Source organism: Aspergillus pseudotamarii, assembly GCF_009193445.1.
Source record: "Aspergillus pseudotamarii strain CBS 117625 unplaced genomic scaffold BDV38scaffold_39, whole genome shotgun sequence".
NCBI classification, from domain to species: Eukaryota; Fungi; Ascomycota; class Eurotiomycetes; order Eurotiales; family Aspergillaceae; genus Aspergillus; species Aspergillus pseudotamarii.
Window position 1 is genome coordinate 254101 of NW_022475053.1, and position 19239 is coordinate 273339.

Below are 19239 nucleotides of genomic sequence, written 5' to 3' on the forward strand. Positions count from 1 at the left end.
CTCTCCTCCCCTACGATTGTCAGCCTGCTGCTGATGTCAGTACTTAGAATGCTAACCTAGTCTCCGTTGCTCATTAGCCCCCCGCCTGTCTCTCCCCATCTTCAAATCTTGCTCCAACATTGACGCCCCGGGTTACCTTTGTTCGAATTTTCGGCCAGCCATGTCGCTCTAGACGCACGGCTTCGTCACGAGGAAGTACCGGTACTTGCTGGTTAGCTGAGGGATTCTGAAGCCGTTCTTCAACCATTCGATTAGTGAAGTCTGGGTTCAACACTCCGCAATTGGGCAACAGGAACATACGAGAGTTGGGTGGTTACCGTTCCGACAGAGACGCCTCCACCTACCGTGTAGTATATGCCGGGTAGATAGTGTACGGCATAACTGTCTTCTTCTACTTCTCTGTTCTTTTCTGGTTCTGGTTCTTTTTACTTTTCTTCCTTTTTTTCAACTCCACCATTCGACTGCGGCGTTCTTGCAAGTTTGAGGCATTAGGGAAGAAACAAGCATTCTGCAACAATGGAACACTCATCCCCGTTGGCTGCTATGCAGCCCCCATCTGTGCTCTTCGGACACTGTTTTCATTCGGATGCAAGGACATCTTACCCTACGTTTGGTCTCAATTCAAACAGTTTCAACTTCAAAGATTTATCTATGAAAAAAGCCCATGGTGCCGATTACTTCAATGTAAAAGGTACATCTCCTACCGCGAGTCTCGCGGCTGATCTGTCTCAAAATTTCCATATTGATCAGAGGTTTGTCCACTTCTTTGTGCCCTTTGTCTTTGTGTTATTGCGTGTTCAAAGGAGCAAACTGACCAAATATAGTCCCCAAGTGGCTACTCCACGGCGATCTTTGTTCTCCTCCAATCTTTTTGGGAACGGTAACAGGCGTGGTAAGAGTTGATGTGTTATAGTGCATGAAGGACTGGGATTGCTCATCAAGTTTATAGAGGAAGCGATGACAACACCTCCACTGTCTTCCTCACCTGCAATGGATATCATGGAAATGTCGCCGTTACCGCACAAACCTCCGTTCAACGTTTTGGAAGCTGAACTCCGCACTCCTACAATCGAGATAACGTCCATGGACACGCCCATGAGATCTAATGCTGCAAGCCCTCTACAGGACTCGCCTTTGGTTGGACAAAAGGAAGGCCAGCATGAGTAAGAACCACAGCGTCAATAGATGAAGTGTATATCGGTCTGACAATATTTTCTCTCTATAGGAGGAGACGCCCAACCTTCCTTCGGCCCAGCCTAGCCAGGAGCAAAGCGCAATCCTTTCAGTTGGGCATGGTTAAGCCCGCACCGGAAAGCCAAGCACCGCCGTTTAAATTCCAAAGCAAGGGAGCCAAGACCTCGTTAAGCACATCGGCTTCGTTGGAGGATATGTTTAATGAATCGCCACCACGCGAACGGTCGTCGCTGAGGAATCATTCATCCCACGGCTTGGTGAACCCGCGACTGAGACCCCCATTTGGCCGAGAGACGAGCCACGTTCGTGGAAATGGATCGCCGTCGGCGGCATCCATTCGCAAAAACTCGCACCCCATGATGCGTCCTCGTAAACAGTGCCGACGTTCGTTGAGCATGTTTGAGAACCCCGAGGATGTAATGGTCGAAAAAGAGGCTTCTTTTACATCAAATGCACCACTTCAGTCCATCTGCGACATCGAAGGAACCCCCAGCCTACAATTGCCTCACTTTTTGCCTGAGGACCAGGCTGATACATTGCCTCGCATCGACAAGAGCATTCTCGTGGAACTCATGGATGGTAAATACAACGACCGTTTCGACAATATCATGATTATTGACTGTCGATTCGAGTACGAATATGAAGGTGGCCACATCAATGGGGCTGTGAACTATAACGACAAGGATAATCTTGCCGCGGAGCTGTTCGCCAGCCCTAAACCGAGGACGGCATTGGTTTTGCACTGCGAGTATTCCGCGCACCGGGCTCCCATTATGGCCAAATACATTCGCCATCAGGATCGTGCTTTTAATGTGGACCATTATCCCCATCTTACCTACCCGGATATGTACATTCTGGACGGGGGATATAGCAGCTTCTTTTCTGACCATCGGACACTGTGCTTTCCCCAGAACTACGTCGAAATGTCTGCCAAGGAGCACGAGTTTGCCTGTGAGCGTGGCCTCGGGAAGGTCAAGCAGCGGTCTAAGTTGAGCCGTGCTCAAACTTTTGCCTTCGGTCAATCTCCCCAAATGGAAGACAGCCCTACTGGGAGGTGTCGCAACGGCCTTGGAGACCGTAACCGATTATTAGGGTCTCCGTTTGCTGCAAGCCCTGTCTCCGGACGCCTCTCCGGCCGACGCATGCTTTCCTACTGACGGACCCCTCGAATCGTCAGATTCCACTTCAAGAGCCAGCCCTCGATATTATGATGCTATCCGGTGCGGTGCTATGGTTTTACCGCATTTCGTTGCACTGCAATATTTCGCATATATCCAGAGACCCTGGTTTTGGTTCGCTGTCTTACCCACTCGCTGGTCTTTTGAGAATATTGAGTTGCACCATGGGACTTGGAGAGTTTGGTTGCTGTCGAGCTAGCGCCTTTCCACTCTGGTTCCTTTCCGTTCGTTTTGAATACTTTTCTGTTTCCTTCTCTTGGCCCGGTTAATAGAGTTTCAGCATTTTGCATTGATGACACGGCACCTTTTGACTCTACCATTTTATTGATTCGCCGTGCGCCTCTCGCCAGCCCGGCACTTTGATTACGTTTAGCGGATCCGATTCTTTCCTTTATCTCCGACCACTGGCCCTACACTTATTTCCTATGTCTTGAACGATTTTCCTACGTTATTCGCCCTTGCACTTTGCATTGGACCTGACCGCTATGATACCACGTCACCACCTGGCAGTTCCTCTTCTTGGATCTTTCCTTATTTTTTCCTTATTGTCTTTTAATCCTCCCTCCCTATTTCTTGTATAACAAGCGAGGGAACGACCCACTCCTCGCCGTACAATGTACATATTGATGTACGGCTCGTCAGAAGGGCGATAATGCACCCTGCACGACAGCGATGCCGAAAGCGATCACCCTGAGAGGGCAGATCTAATAGCTTCGGGAGCGTCGATGCACCTGTACATATACAAAACTCCCGTGTCGGTGAACTGACATCTAATGGGAAGGCCGGGGGATCAAAAACTAAAAGATAATTTCCTTTGTTGGAATGAAATGAAGTAACTTGAAGAATTCATTCGCGTGCTCGAGTAAATCAATGAAAATCACGCAGATGTGTAGTCAAGATAGCCAACCCACTATATATAGTTGCGCGGAGTAGCCTGAGGCAACCTTAATTTTAGTCTCCGCCGCCGCCTTCGATTCCGCTCCGCTTTCCACAATTTATTCTACTCCATCGAGCTTCTTCCGCACCAATACTACGCGGCGCTTGATGAATTACACCTACCGCCATGGATATCGATGACATCCTTGCCTCCGTTGATCGCCACGATGTCTCTACCCCCGAGTCCGCCGGACTGGACCACCAGTTGCTCACACGCTTCTGGGTCGCCGAGCGCGGCGTGTCGGAGCTCCTCCCATGGCCGGAAGCCCTGATGAACCGAATGATGGAGCGAGTCCGCAAGCAGGTAAGTAAACCACCAAATCCCCCGCACCGCAAAATCTCCATGAAACCAGTCCACAGCTAACCCAACTCCCCTCCGGGAAACCCCATATAGATTGAAACAATCGAGGACCTAGCCGCCTCCTCCTCAGACCCCACCACTACCACCAACAACAGCAACAACAACCCAACCCTAAATCTCAAACTCTCAATCCTCCAAACCGACCTCTCCAGAACCCAATACCTCCTCCGCTCCATCCTCCGCCAACGTCTCTCAAAACTCACAAAAAACAGCATGCACTACCTCCTCCGCGTCAGCTCTGCTACCTCTTCCCAACCCTCCCAACAACAACAGCCAGACTCCCAAAACAACTCCGACCAACAACCCGAAGACTCCATCCCCGATCTAACCGCCGTGACTGACCCTTCACCGCTATCGTCACAGGAACTGGACTTCCTGCGCGCGCATCAGACGCTGCTGGCGGGGCATTTCGGGGCGTCGTTTTTAGGCTCGTTTCCGGCACAGTTGAGGCGCTTGGATGATAATGCGGGTGGGGTCAGTATGGTTCAGGGCCCAGACCCGAGGGAGGTGGTGTTTGTGAGGTGTCTTGTTGAAAGTGTGGGCGTTGTTGTGCCGCCTGGGGATGGGGTGGAGGTTGAGACGGTGGGTACGGAGATGCGGATGGGGGATGTTTTGGTTGTTCGGTGGGAGGGGGTTAGGGGGGCTTGGGAACGGGGGGAGGTGGAGGTTCTTTGATCTTTTTTTTTTTTCCTGTCTTTGTGATTGTCTGAGTTGTGAGATGGGTGGGTGTTGTTGAACCTGTGTTGTGGTGGTTTGTGTGCAATGCATGTATATATATTGCTGATGCATCGTGGCGTTTGGGGTTGATGGCTTGTGATACCTGATCTTTCACTGCATTTCGGATACAGAATGTATGTAGTGCTTGTTATGCCTATGGGGTGTGTTATGTTGGATTTGGGGTTGAGAATGAACCCTTGTTGCGTTTTGTAATTGAAATTATTGCGATCAATCACTCTATACATCGCTCGGCTCAACCTGGAGCGTCATCCTTCATAACCCTAATCTAGTAATTCAATATTCTCCGAGGATGCAGTAGAAGACAGAAGAAGTAAAAACGCCACACGATCTATAGCATGAACAATATCCGCCGTTGCGCCTGACCGCTAAGCCCAAATCACTGTCCATGCACACGAATAACAACGCCCAAGAAAGGAATAAAGGAATAGCACGCAATTGACCAGAAAGAGTCAGTCTCTGTAGTAAGCGATGTGGCTGAAGGATGCTTAAGCGACGTATCCATATGTTGGCGGGTCTTCTCCGACTCGTTCGAGATACTCGCGGTCGATTAAGCTCTCGATACGTCGCTTGATCATGTTCACATCGGGAACGAAGCGGGCGGACAATTGGCTTAGAACCTCGCTCATGAGTTTGGAGTGGACCAGCGTCTTTCGTTGTCTAGATGGTTGAAACGTAGTTAGCTTCTGTTACGCCCATATATATAGACCGAATTCACTTACTTCATGATTCGCACGACTGCAGCTTCGATGCTGGCACCACGTTCATCGTTCATTCGCTTCTCAGTTTCCTTTCTCTGGTCTTGGTTCTCCACCTTGTTGGCGCCGCCGCTCACAACACCAATGCGGACTTTCATGAACGGGCTCTGGAAGTCGTTATTGAAGACAAATCTGTCCGTAGGTTTGACGTCCTTGCTCATGGGATCCTTCTTCAAGACCCGTGTCTTTGGCGCAACTGCAAGCGACTGCAGGTTGCGAATTAGGTCGTGGTCTGGAATCCTTGTCTGGGCCTGAATCTCTTCATACGTGAGAGACTCGCCCTGCGGGACGTCATTGAAAAGCAGCAGGATGACCATGGCATAAGTGGAGACATTAAGCTCATGCCGCTGGACCTTGCCGTTAGACCTGTGGAACGTAGCCCGGATATCTGCGGTGCCCATACTGGCCTGCCATGACAGTTTCCGGCCATTATGCTTGCTAAGGTAGAACTGTTCGAAGCTTTGTCTCAGGTTGTCAATTTCCTTGGGGAAGATGCAAGGAAGCTGAACTTCATCGCCTTTACTACTAGACATGGCCTCCATAGGCCACATAGTACTCGTAAGGACGTTGATCTCTAAATCAACGGGCTTCTGGTCGGGATCCCCTGCCCGCCGGATATGTTCCTTGTAGCTAGCAGTTAAGTCCTCGGAGACCGTCATGTCCTTGAACATGGATTCTAAGCGCTGCGTGAACTGGTTTCCGACCTCCATCTTCATCTTGGATATCATCTGCCGCTCCGCATCCATGCTAACCGAGCGCTTCATCAGAAGACGCCGGGATAGGTGTTTCTTGTAGTACGCCTCAAAGAGATCCTTGTCCTTCACATAGCGTAGAAGGGTAATGCCGTTGTCCAAAAGAGCATCCACTTCAGTCTCTGTTTTGCCTTTGATTCCCTTTTTCAAGTTCTCATCAAAGAAGAGAGACAGATACTCTGAGCTGCGCGTGTTTGAGTTGATGAACTCTGAGAAACTCGTCGTGATGGCGCTTTGCATCGTCGGATCGGACCGGAATGATTCCTCCCAGATCTTGTCGAACTTGATCTTCAACCCCAAGACATCGTCGACCCATTTAATGGCGGACACTGTCTGTAGGTTCACAGGCTTTTCAGCAGGTTTCTTTCCACCCTCGGCAGTCTTTTCTGCCGATTTTGCGGGTTGAGCTTGTGCTGCTGCAACTGCAGACTTATTGATCTCATCTCCCATCTCCACTATGCGCTTCTGAACGGCAACAGTTAAAGGGGTCTTTTTACTGTCTACCCTTGCGCTCAGTACATAGACATTTCGTAGAACATCCATGCGGTCATCGTCGAGCATATTCTTGACACCGGTGCCTTCCAGGTTGATAACTTCCGCAATGTTTGAGCCGATCAGCTCCTTATCTAGTACGTCTTTAATCTTCGGCTCCGACAATGGTGACAGCGTTGAGAGACAGCGTGCCCCTTCTTCCGCTATGCGGTCGGAGGCAGCTTTACAGAATGTAGCAGCATCTCCCGTCTCTAGCAGCCGCCGTCCTTCTGCCCTGTAGAAGACTTTACTCGTCTCAATAAATGCCGGCTCGAACATAGTTAGGTAAAGCTTTGATGATTCCTCTTCAGTTATGGTTTCATAGAGACCCTCCAGCATATAAATGCAATGCCGAATTAGCAGTCGGTTTATCATTTGCCCTGATCGTTCCAGCTGGATCATGAAGAGAACAGTAGATTTGAGCACATCGGCAACCGTCGACTCTGTATCGGCCCGAACTGCAGATCGTAGCACAAAGTCACGAAACAAAGCCATGGATGCGACGTATATCGAAGGTTTCTTATGGTCTGCCGAAACGACTCGATCCTAGAATAACCCGGTCAACTTTGGTCAATCAGACATATCAGCCCAAGGCCATACCATGTACATGAGAACGTCTGTAATCATTCCCATGGAAATCTGGTGATCCTCCCAGGCCTCCTTTAACACATTTAGAAACTTCTCTCCGGTATCCCTCCGCTCATTTTCTTGATCTTGAATTTCGGTTTGTTCCTTCGCCTGGAGTAGAATCGACGAGATTGCTGCAGTCACCCGCTTCTGTACTTCGGTATCAAGCCATTCTTGCTCAAGTTTCTTGACCCGTTCATATAGCTCGTCACCGCGCATCATCAGCACGATGTTGTAGGCATTCCGGTATAACTGCTCGAAAGAGAGATTGGATGCGTCTTTCGTATGGATCTTCTTCAAGGACGTTGACAAGCCTTCCCAGTTTGTTTCAAAGTCATCGGTTTTGTTGGTGTTGAGACCCTAATACAGCCTGGGTTAGTTGAGCCATTTTTATACAGTGCCACTCGATGACTTTCATAGTCCGAAGTCCGAAGTACACCGACGGCGGCGTAGGACTTGGTCCTTCACCTGTTAAAGAGTCGGGATAACTATAACGGGTCGGAAATAATAGCTTACCCTCCGTGGAGCACGGATCTTCTGCCTTGCCCTCATAGCCATCTTCCGCTATATTGGCACTTTGCCATCCACTTCCTCAGTGTTGGTCTTGCGCGCGGGGCAGTCAAAGGGACAGTTGGACTTTGGCAAACACAGATTGAGTGGAGATTTAGACCTAATGGGGGCTTTATAAGCCTCAAATAGAGAAGATACCGTCCAAGATGAACTCCTTCCAGCAATTTCAGCACCGCTTCAAAACAAGTGTGGAGTAGATGTACTGCAGATTGACGCCGCGGAGGGCAGAGAGGGTGGAAAAACAGAAAGTCCGGCGCAAGTTGAACACTTTCTCCGTCATTGCCCTCCGCCATTCTCACGACCATTCCTTCAACTTTCGGGTTTATACCAGGTTCCGTGGGCAAGCGATACTAGAGCCGAACACTTCAGATCGGTGGCTTCCATACTATTCTTTAAAATCACCTTCCCGACCTCAACATGCGCGCATTCACATCTTTTCCTCGTGGCCTCCGTGCTATCCAGAGCTCTCTTCCCCGAACAGCCATCTCGCGCCCTACATCCAGACCTTTCTCACAACTGATCAACCGCTCCACTCGATCATCTCCCGCACTTTACTGGGCTTCGGCCAGAATCACCGTACCGGTCTCTACATTCCGTCACAACTCTAGCTCCGCAAAGCCTCTCACGGATCAGGCCGCGGACGCCGCCAGAGATGCGGAGAACGAAGAACAGAACAGAAAACGCCGGGAACAAGAACCAGCCTACCAAATCACCTTCACATGCAAGCCGTGCGGCGAGCGTTCGTCCCACCGTATGTCCAAGCAGGGTTATCACCGCGGGACGGTCGTGATCCGTTGTCCGTCCTGTAAGAATCGGCACATCATCAGCGACCACCTCAATATCTTCTACGACAAGAAGACGACATTGGAGGATATCTTGGCTGAGCAGGGAAACAAACTGAAGCGGGGGTATGTGGAAGGAGATATGGAGTTCTGGGATGATGGATCAGTGACCCCGAAGGAGGGTGAGGAGGCGAAGTCCGACCAGGGACAGTTACCTTAATCTACTCATCGCGTTTCGACGCGGGGTTCTAATGGATAATGAAAAGAGGTCTGGCTATCGAGTGAATATCTGCATTTGGAGAGTTGCGCTACAAAAGGTCTGCATAGAGTTGCTGGTTTAGAAACACATGGGCATACAGGCGTTGTTGGTTGTCCGATTTAGATACCTCTGTGACATTATATACACTCTGCTCTTGCGACCTGTACTAATATTATAACTTCGATGGATATATTTTGTACTATTAACAGCAAATAATCTATTCCGTTACCCTCCGCTCAACGCCTTTTTTTTTTGTATAAACCTGTATGCGAACATATACAATCATGAATCCCACGTCTCTTACCATCCTCGTCTCTTGCTGCGGTGTTCCATTCCTTTCTCCTTTCTCTTATCACGCTTGCGGTCGTTCCTCCGCTTCTTCTCGCGTCCGAACTTCTCAGGCTCCGTCACTGCCTCGATACGTCTCTTAACCCGACGGCCTTCACGTTTCTCCTTGATCTTCTCCTGGACGAGGGCCATTTGCCTCACAAACTCAGAGGTGCCCAGCTTCTTCTGGATGAGGTCCAATACTTCATGGCAGTTCGACACAAGGGCCTTGTACGATTCTCTGAAGACCGGATCAGAGGAGCGGGGTGGTGGGATGGATGTATCAGTCATATGCTGAAGAGGAATGAGAATGATAGGGATAGATGGTTGGATCTGCTCCGCGTCAAGGTGGCGACAAAGAGCTGCCAGAAGACCGATGGAAGCGGTCTTGGGGATCAACGATTCTGCCCTAGTAGTAAGAAGCTCCCTACGAAGTACAGAAGACACCTGCTCGAAGATATATCGTATAGCGGGTTTTGATGAGTCGGCCGACTGCTCCTCCTTATTCTCGTCATCAGATTCTTCACTGTCGCTAGCATCTGATCCAGCAGCCTGGTCCACCCTGCGAGAAAACTCGAGGCCATTTTGAGCGCAGCAACGCGTAATGAAAATGACATTGCGAACGGTTTGCGTCGCAAGCTCTTCGCTGACGGCTGGAGTTCTAAGGCAGCGTACACTGGCACGGATCAGTTGCAGCATTGCGTCTCTGTCCAAGGCCAGTCCAGAGGCATTTTCCAAAGGCAATGAGCTGTAGCCATTAGTGGCATTCGACTTAGCCAAGTCCGCAAGCCAGGTCCCAATAAGATTAGAAGCAGATGTTTTGACCCAGGCATGCGGATAGAAGAGACATTCCCGAATAGCGGTCCAGTTCGTGGCACTTTCTTTGGCGAGCGCGATCGTGGGGACGCTCTTGCAGAGCTTTGCGTAGAGTTGGAGAGCGAAATAAAGCGTCTGCCAATTTTCAGTATCCTCAGCTTCTAGGACCGGCTGCATGATTGAAGGGAGAAGCTCTCTAACAAAGCGGGCTTCTTTTTCTTTCGTCGTCTCTTCCGCCTCAAAGTAAATCCGCATAGCGTGTAGTCCAGTGCCAGTCAAAAGCAAGTTGTCTGTTTGTTCCAGCCAAGAATGCAGAGGCACGAGAATGGTCTTCATCGTTTCATTGTCTGCCCTACTGTAGAATTGACTCAGCAAAGCTCCTGCGAGCTCTCTGCATTCTGCAGCATCATCATTCGCCATGACAATGACCACTGGCAAGAAGAATGTGCCGACTATGTCTTGAGCGAGTTCCTGTCCAGTCTTCGACAGCAGAGTATGGATGGCTTCCATGACCGATTGACGACCCTCCGAATGCTTGTACTCCAGGTTCTTGGCCAAAAAGGCCAGTTGTTTTGTCCACCGGTTCTTGGCCTGGGGGTACTCAATGAGGAAGTGAATGTAGACACCTCGCGCTAGATCACGCGCAGAGCGGGTCTGGTTGGTGACCATCATGGTGGCAATATGGTCAACTAACTCGTACATTTCAGTGACAACAAACTTCCTAGACATAACAGCCCTGATGAAGTTGAACGTGATGCCCTGACGGTCTGGCTCCTCGATGTCGGAAGTAAGGCGCTGCAGCAGATATGAAAGATGGCCGTCCCTGAGCTTTGTGGACTTTCTCTCCCGAAGCATGGCCGCAATCAACTTCAACGATGCCTGGGCAGCTTCAGTGTTTGTACTCGGTGCCTCCTTAATGATCTTGACAGCCTCAGTGAGATACACGTGAGAATTATTATCAAGCTCAGCAAGAGGAAGCTTGATCATTGTAGACAGCAGTCGAAGGGCCGAGATCTTGACTTCTTCCTGCCCCTGGACTAGCGAATCGCCAATGATAGGAAGGAACCCAGCCACATTGCCTGGTGTGAGTAATGAGTCAAACTTGCTCAAGACCGAGCGAAGGACATCAAGGGCAAAACGAGTCAACTTGTAAGCGTAAGAAGAAGTCGTGCCTCGTTTCTCACCCCGCTTTGCTCCATGAAGCTTAATCAGAAAGTGTTCTTCGGAAGCAGATAAAGCTTTCTTTTCAGTCTGCACTGGCTCCTGATACGATTCCTTGATGATTTCATAACAGAACATCAGGATGTCGCGGTTCTCTACACCCGGGTTTCGCAAAAGACCAATACCGATTCTCCGCAAAAGCTCGTCAGCCTTCCTCACAATGGTGGAGGTAAGCTTCTCTTTGAGAAGCTTTTGCAAGGGTCTGATCAGATTGGACAGATTCCGAATGGTGGAATTCTTCGCTAAGAGTTCAATAGAGTCATAACTCTTGTTGCTCTTCACTTCCTTCATCTTGCTCACATATTCCTCCGCATCCTTCTCCTGACCAACGGTGCCGAAAGTATCATCCATCACCACGGCACTCAGGTCTGCCAGACAGTAGTCCAGGTCCCCTTGCTTGAAGTCGTCCGTCGTAGCTACAAGCATAGAATGAACAGTGAAAGACAGAACATGCAGCTGGTAACCCTTCGTGAGGGTAGTCCGGAGTTCCTTGAGTATGTAGCCGAAATACACAGGACCCAACAGCAAGGCAATGTCGTTCAAAGTCTTCCTGGCAGTGTCTCTGGAATCTTGCGCGCGGCTCTTAAGAATGCTGCAAACGTCCAGAAGGACGGCTGGTAAGCGAATAGTCATGTCTTGCTCCGGCAACAACTTCAAAAGCTTGATGGTTGTCACCGAGGCTGGTAAACGCAAGCTCATCTGTGCTTCATCTTTATGGTGAACAAAGTTTGTCAGGAAGGGAGTGAAATTCGTTGTCAACTCGGATGCAACCTTGGAAGTAGAAGGAATTGTCCGAGCCAAAGTACACTGAGAAGGCACTGAAGTCTCAACTCCCTCCATTTGGTTTTCGGTTGTCGCTTTGGGCACATTGATTTGATTCATTGCAGTGGTTAAGGCATCAGACATCCTACCCAGAAGTCTCAAGATATTCTTTTCCATCTCTGGCTTACTCTGCATATAACCCTTGTACCTACGGAAGATGGCCCTGAACTGATTCCAGTCAAGCCACTCCGCAAGTGCCCCAATGGTTGCAACTGCCTCTGCGATCAGGTTGTGAGCAGCCTCATCAGCCTCTTCATCGAACACAAAATGCTCATTAAGGGGAATGAAAATTGTGCTAATGTTCGAAGCCTGCAGTTTGCCCTTTGATGCCTCAGTAGCCAGACGTCGTAAAGCTCGCAGACGGCGATGCTGTTGTATATGGAGAACATTATTGAAAAAAGAGGCTTCATCGTCGTCATCAACAAGTAGATCATGCATATCCTGAACGTTAGGTCTGTCAGGATTCAGCTTGACGAAGTAACCTAACGCGGAGAGAAACTCCATCCGAACTAGTTCTGATTTTTGCCGGATTCCACTCTGCAATGAAGGGAATAGAACATCCTTTACGAGGGGCTCGAAATCCTCCACATTGTTGTCAGTAGCGAGAGTGGCCCTTTCCATGAACCGTTTCAATCCAAAAGAAGCACTTGATCTGATGGCGAGCTCTTCGTCATCTTTGACATGGTAGAGCATGTTGTAGAGAACCGGCCGCCATTGTCTAGCATTGAAATTCTCCCAGAGCCCGTCGTTGATCTCTCTGAAAGCCTGCAAACGACGTTCAAAGTCAACTTCCAGCTTCTTTCGAGAGACGGAATTCAAGTCTTCACAAAGAGCAGCAACCTTGACGAGCTCGGGGTCATGCTTGGCGAAGGCAGAGAAAACCCTAGATAAGACCTCTCGATTCGCTTCATCCTTGAAGTAATCGAACATGGAGGAAACTGCGTCAAACACTTCCTCGAAAAGCTTCGAATCCTCCTTGGGATCGTAAAGAGGTAAAAAGTGCTCGAGGATGCGCAGAAGGCCAGATTTCGTCTTGGGGGACACGCGGTCCGGGGGCTGACGGAGAAGATATGTGGTTATGTTAACCAAGCTTGATGTTTCTTTGGACGATTCGACACATGGGGCTATTAGAGAAAGTGTCTGAACGCCAGATATCAAGACTGATCTGGAAGGGCCTCGCTTCAGCAGGTTACCAAGGTGAGAAAGGATGTGGTCTAAATAAGGTGCTAGAACCACAGAACGAATTTCATCAGCAGGAATATCACTCATTTGCTCCTGCTCGTGAAGTTCCTTCCCAGTGGCTAGTCCGACCAACGGCACTAGGATCTCATCCATAATAAACACCTTGACTTCATCACGGGTAGAGTCCACACCAAAACAGTCGACGACCTTCGTTAGAAGCGCTTCATTATGTTGGACGAGATAGAAGGACGATCTGGGGGCAGTAGCCCAGGTATGGAATAGTCTAAGAAGACCGGAAACGCCTTGGGTTGTTTCTGTCGCAAAGTTTTCGAGTCTAGGGTTGATTGTCTCGTTGAAGATCACACGAACGAAGGGTGTCCAGTCTCGGTCCAGCGAGACAGAGAATATAAGGTCCAGGCACTTGATGCATGTAGACCGGATATTACGCAACACTGTCAAGAGTTTCCCTTCTTGCGAGTCGACCACATTTTCTGTTTGCGACTTTTCCAATTCACGACATGCTCGAACCAGGCAGTAAAGGACAACTTCCATAGACCGCTCTGCGTAAGGTTCCATCTTGCTCTGTAGTGATTCAAAGACCGTTTCAATCATCCTTAGTAGACCCATTTGCCTCCTTGGACTTGCTAGCTCCCGTGTGAACACGTCCTGGTCAATTTCACCATTTTGAATCAAGTGAACGTCGCCCAGAGGCCCGAACGAGATCTGGATGAAGAGCTGGAACTCATTGTCAGGCAACTGGGCCAAGGTTCTCAGAACTGCTTTTCGTCGTCCTGCTTGCCCAGCCTGGCTTGCGCTCGCACCAGCTTTTGAGATCATCCGTCCATAGAGAAGCCGGAGAAGTACAGGGAGGAGTTCGTCCCTGTGTGCTTCTTCAATCATACTATCATCCCCGCCAACGTGAACGAACGCCGAGAGCTCGTCCCTGAACCGCGATTCATCAAGAATATTCAAAAGGTTCTCCTTGTATGGCAAAATACCCTGGGATTTCCAAGTGAAGAGAGCCTTGAGAGCAGCCTTCTGAATCTCAGAATTACCGTGACACAGCAATCCAAGCAGTGCATCGTGAACCTCGGAAGCCCTGAACAGAACACGAGGGTTTAAGTACTGACCGAAAAGACCAAGGAAGGCTAGTCGATCATGGAATCCCCAAGGAATGTAGGGGCTAGACTCAGAAGACTTCAGATCAGTTGTTGAAGGGATATCTTCTTCATCGCGTGTTGCCCAGGACAAGAACAAGGGAACAACCTGGCGCGATCGTTTTTCGGCGATGTTTGGCGCAGCATTAAGAACACGTAAAGCTTGAGTTCGAGGGGCAGCTGGGATAACCTCCGAGAGCTGATGGTCTTTTTCGAGTCGCTGTGTTAACATGGAGATAGGCTCAGTGGCCTCAAAGTTCGTGGTGCCAACACTTTCTACTTTGGCTGCATTGAAGCACTGGTAATCTCCAGACACGAAAGAGTCCGTATTAGAATCATCCTCCGTGTCCTCGGCGGAGGCGGGGGAACCTCTCTCTTGAAGCCACTGGATAGCCAGATCCGAAACGATCTTCTCTCCATCTGCGTGCTCACTAATCGACTTCAAGGCTGCGGCAGAATCATCCCACAACGGAGCCATCTTCTTTGAGAAAAGGCCGAACAGGAAAGTTGGAATCAACCTAGACATCCATCTCCGCGAAGCCACCTGGGGATAAGATATAGCCATCTTACGTACGTGCATGGACAGCTCTCTGGCGGACTGTAGCGTAAGAGGGCTTTCTTCAATTTGGATGGCCAAAGATATAAGGGAAGCGTCATCGCTCGAAGCTTGAACAATTTCCCGTAGGATTTTAAGGGAGACCAGTCTCAATTCGTGGGAAGGCCCGGCAAGGTTGGTGATTAGCACATCCGCAAACTCACCGAGGGCAGGCTTGTTCAGATCAAGTTCTTTGGAGCAAACTGAGACGTAAGCCAAGATCGCCTCGAGGAAAACTGGGAGACGAGAATACGTGGAAGCGACGTTGCTGATCTGGTCCCAGAGGGTTGAGTCGACTCCGCCGCAGATCGGCGCCAGCTCCACATAAGCCTTGAAGCCCTGGCCGACGAAAAACTTGGTCGACAGAGACGGTTCAGATTCATCAATCTTCAGTGCACGAGATACGTGATCATGGAGACTTTGAGTCATGTCGGGGAGAAGAGAAGGTTCTGCGGACAAGGACAGGGCACTGGGGAGCTTCGAATATGCATTCAAAAGTGTTACCTCCGTTTCCCCCGAGCGCTGGGTTTTCAAAGTCTTCTTGATTTTAGCTTTCCAAGGTGCCGGGCAAGAGATGTAGCCAGGCTTCGAAACTTCTGATGTGATGCAGCCGGCTTGATTTAATCGAAGCAAGATCAAGCAAAGTTCGTATTCCCGCTCCTTCCATGAAGTGTTGACAAACCTATCAAAGAATTAGTAACCATCAATTAGAGGGTATACATATTGGGGTTTTTACTTCTGGAAGTAAGGAAGTATCACGCTATGAAACCTCTCTGCGCCCCATTCCGAAAAAAAGGCGCAAAATGACAGGAAGTAGTTTGAGAGAGGGTCGCTGGTCACGGTTTCCATAATCGTACGCATGAATGGCAGCATCTCATCCATAGGAGAAACTTGGAGGGCATATGCCACTGCGGTGAGGAGTTGAGGCGTCGCCTCAGCATACGCACCAGGCGCAGCGGCGGCGGTTTGTAGTAGAAGTAGCAAGGATTGGTGTACATGTTTCCAGTTCTTCACTCGCAAGCCCTTGCGAGTGGAAACACAGACGAAGGTTAAGCGGCAACATGCCATGGCGCATCGCTTGTCAGCTTTCCTGCAGCGAGCTTCAATATGCGATTTTATCGTGTCCACTATGGGCTCAAAAGTGTCGGGAGTTGTGTTATGGATGATGTTGGTCAGGATGCCGCTTGCAACATCCAATCCTAAGCTACTACGCAGGTTGTCATCCGTAGACATGTTTTCCAGAATAGCGCTGAAGATATCAGTGCCATTGGAATGGAGACCATACTTGACACCCTTTATGGCGTCAGAAAACATGGCCATGAGCCCTTCCTTATAGATCTCAACATTCTTATTGTCCACTGCCGTCTGATGCAAATCGTCGAGTAAGAATGAAATCGCACGTTGAAGAGGTGTAGTGTTCTTATAATAGACTAATCCTGCCTTGCGAATGAGAAATGACATTGACTCTGCGGCAAACCGTGCCACAAATGGCTTCTGTCGCTCTTTTCCGAGGTATGGGGTCATGATGCCTAGAAGCTGTCTTAAGTCCGGAACCAAGAGCCGGGAAAGAAATTTGAAGATCCATGCAAGACATGTAAAGCTCCATTCGACCACCTCAACCTCAGGGTGAGTAGCAGCGACGGAGGCCACGAGGGTCACTGAAGTAGCGAAATGCTTCTCAAACTTCGCACCAAGGTCCCTGGCAAACTGGGCAAGAAGACTGAGGAGCGGCTCCATGGACAGATGGTCCCTCTTCTCAATAAATTCCACCAATAAATTCATTATCTTTTCCTCGTGGTACAGGATCTGAACTAAACTCTCACATAGCGGGTTAACTCGACGGGCAAACTGCACAAAATTGTCGGACAGGTTCAACTCGGTCCAGTGATCGAATGCGGATCGGAAATGTGACGAGTTGTCGTCTCCTTCATCTTCGCCAAAACTCGGCCGGCGCACACGGTGAATCGGATCGATCTTTAGCTTTGCGACACGCTGCGAAAACCCCTCGAACCGATAGTTCTTTGTCGTCTCCGTTCCTTTCTTCACACGCTTCACGGGCTTTGCCCGCGAAGCTGACGACGCTGCGACCATCTTTGGGAGCGATGGTGATGAGACGAGGCAGCGCCGTTCGAATATGGTTGTATTCCAAGTATTGGAATATGTTGATAGTATGTATACCTCTAGACAAAAAAATTCATCGGCGCCGCAGTAGCATTATTCCGTGCGGAGATTAGCGGCGCTTGCAGAGAATATCCTCTAGCCTGATAAGGCTAATCACAGTCACGTGGAGATTAAGCATGGTCCAAGCTCCTCAGACCGTTTTTGGCAAAAACTGTCGCATGTGCAGACGCGACGATAACGACGAGGCGGCATTGTATTATTTGAAGTCCATAGAGTAGCTTGCTTTATATAGCACTCGAATCTTCTATAAGCGTTGCGCTAGTTCAACCTTGTCTTAAGTGACGGATTAACTGCTCAGAATACTATGGTCAGCTTGACTCTTGCATCATAGTACCGAAGCCGAACTACAAACTGAATAATGGCCTCCAAAATGTGAGTTTGGAAGCTTTCTCCTACATAATCCGCTCAATCCACTAACACATACTCAGAATTGTCCTTGGTGGCGTGAACTGCCAGCTCCGAGAAGTATTCACGAAGCTGGCCAAACTTCATGTGAAGCAATCATTCTCATTTGCGATTGTTGTCGGCGACCTATTCGGCGACTGCTCGTCAGAGCAGGAACTGGATGAGATCTCTGCGCTGTTCCAAGGGAGTATCAGCGTGCCACTCCCGACCTACTTCACCTTGGGTAGCCGGCCTCTTCCCACCAGGGTGATTGAAAGAATTGAGGCCAACGACGAAGTCTGTCCGAACCTCTATTTCCTGGGCAAACGCGGCACTCTAAAAACCTCTGAGGGCATCCGGCTCGTCGCTCTAGGCGGCAACCTGGACACAGGAAGCCAATCCTCCGACAAATATCACCCAAGCTACACAGAATCAGACGCCAGGGCGCTCTACGGTGCCCACAGCGCCGATATCCTCATCACGCATCAATGGCCGAAGGGGATCCGCACGCGCTCCCAAGTCCCGATCCCAGAGGAGGCAAGCAAGCCTGAAGAAGTGCAATGCATCGCAGACCTCTCCTCAACCCTGAAACCTCGCTACCACCTCTCATCAGCGCCCGAATTCTTCTACGAACGAGAACCCTTCTTCCACATGCCCCCAGAAGACAACCCAGACGCCAAACCATTAACCCGCTTCATCAGCCTCGCATCCTACAACAACCCCTCCAAGCAAAAATGGATGTACGCATTCACGCTCGACCCCAAAGTCCCCCACCCATTAACAATCCCCAACGGCGCAACCGCCTCCCCGCTAGCCCCCGTCCAAACCAAACGCAAACCCCTCTCCAGCCAAAGAGAATCCTACAGCCGCTTCGCCGTCGACGACGAGGGCAGCAATCGCCCTCGCAAGCGTGCCCGCGGCCCTCCGCCAGGCCCCGATCAGTGCTTCTTCTGTCTCTCCAATCCCAACATCGCAACCCACCTCATCACCTCCATCGGAAACGAAGCCTACCTCACAACAGCCAAAGGCCCCCTCCCCACCTCGAAGACCTTCCCAACCCTTGGCTTCCCAGGCCATATGCTCATCATCCCCTTCACCCACACCCCAACCCTCTCCAGCATCCCAGACGAGCAATCCCGCCTCGCAACCTACACTGAAATGCACCGCTACCGCCAAGCCCTCCACTCCATGCTCAAATCCAAAACCAACGCCTCCCTCGGCGCCGTAACCTGGGAAGTCAGCCGCGGAAACGGCATCCACACCCACTGGCAATTTCTCCCCGTCCCCGGTGACCTAATCACCCGCGGCCTCGTAACCGCCGCGTTTAAAGTCGAGGCGGAGAACCTCAAATACCCCAAGTTCGAGTCTCCGTCGTCCAGCGATCCCAGCGCCGAACCGGGCGATTTCTTCCGCGTCTGGATCTGGGGTCCGAGCAAGGACACTGACACTGACGCCTCTTCAGGTGAGACCGAGAAAACGCTGCTCTTGCCTCTTGGTCCCGAGTTCTGGTTTGATCTCCAGTTTGGACGCAGGGTTATGGCGAAGTTGATGGAGCTTGAGGGGCGGATTAATTGGAAGAATGATGTGCAGTCGCAGGACGAAGAGGAGGCTGATGCTACTGCTTTTAAGGATGCGTTTAAGGAGTTTGATTTTACGTTGGAATGAGCGGGAACTAACGCGGTTTGAGTTGAATTTGTAATTTAGTTGGTTATAGACTCCTTTTTCTGGTGTGTGTTGTACTGTATTGTTTGTATATTTCCTGAAGCTCTCAAAGTCTAGCTAGTATTTTAGTATAGGGCCAGAAATACACGGGCAAAATGGAAGGTCGTTAGTCTAACAGCGATATATCTGAATGCTCGGTCTATGGATGC

General features: G+C 50.0%; 6 protein-coding genes across 6 annotated transcripts; 4 read left to right on the forward strand and 2 right to left on the reverse strand.

Moving 5' to 3' along the window:
* The first annotated feature begins 407 nt into the window (after positions 1-407).
* nimT (putative tyrosine protein phosphatase MIH1) lies at positions 408-2387 on the forward strand. The gene is made up of 4 exons (XM_032051155.1): positions 408-752; positions 825-892; positions 950-1163; positions 1226-2387. The coding sequence occupies exons 1-4, from the start codon at positions 517-519 to the stop codon at positions 2349-2351; spliced, it is 1644 nt and encodes a 547-aa protein (XP_031911938.1). The 5' UTR covers positions 408-516; the 3' UTR covers positions 2352-2387.
* A 1048-nt stretch (positions 2388-3435) lies between these two features.
* Positions 3436-4344, forward strand: sld5 (putative GINS DNA replication complex subunit Sld5; the record flags this gene model as incomplete). The annotated part of the gene is made up of 2 exons (XM_032060297.1): positions 3436-3612; positions 3703-4344. 2 exons carry the CDS (start codon positions 3436-3438, stop codon positions 4342-4344), a joined length of 819 nt encoding a protein of 272 aa, XP_031911939.1.
* A 266-nt stretch (positions 4345-4610) lies between these two features.
* BDV38DRAFT_251182 (cullin family protein) lies at positions 4611-7824 on the reverse strand. Its single transcript, XM_032055027.1, has 4 exons — positions 7589-7824; positions 7046-7432; positions 5127-6991; positions 4611-5064 (listed from the first exon to the last, which is right to left on the reverse strand). The coding sequence occupies exons 1-4, from the start codon at positions 7628-7630 to the stop codon at positions 4893-4895; spliced, it is 2466 nt and encodes an 821-aa protein (XP_031911940.1). The 5' UTR covers positions 7631-7824; the 3' UTR covers positions 4611-4892.
* A 32-nt stretch (positions 7825-7856) lies between these two features.
* Positions 7857-8923, forward strand: BDV38DRAFT_251183 (DNL-type zinc finger protein). The gene has a single exon (XM_032055028.1). The coding sequence runs from the start codon at positions 8060-8062 to the stop codon at positions 8642-8644; it is 585 nt and encodes a 194-aa protein (XP_031911941.1). The 5' UTR covers positions 7857-8059; the 3' UTR covers positions 8645-8923.
* BDV38DRAFT_123900 (putative HEAT repeat protein (DRIM)) lies at positions 8889-16934 on the reverse strand. The gene is made up of 2 exons (XM_032051156.1): positions 15540-16934; positions 8889-15485 (listed from the first exon to the last, which is right to left on the reverse strand). Exons 1-2 carry the CDS (start codon positions 16892-16894, stop codon positions 8984-8986), a joined length of 7857 nt encoding a protein of 2618 aa, XP_031911942.1. The 5' UTR covers positions 16895-16934; the 3' UTR covers positions 8889-8983.
* Positions 16935-17342: 408 nt separating this feature from the next.
* On the forward strand, positions 17343-19033 carry BDV38DRAFT_284558 (CwfJ domain protein; the record flags this gene model as incomplete). The annotated part of the gene is made up of 2 exons (XM_032060298.1): positions 17343-17356; positions 17413-19033. 2 exons carry the CDS (start codon positions 17343-17345, stop codon positions 19031-19033), a joined length of 1635 nt encoding a protein of 544 aa, XP_031911943.1.
* Between the last annotated feature and the right edge of the window lie 206 nt (positions 19034-19239).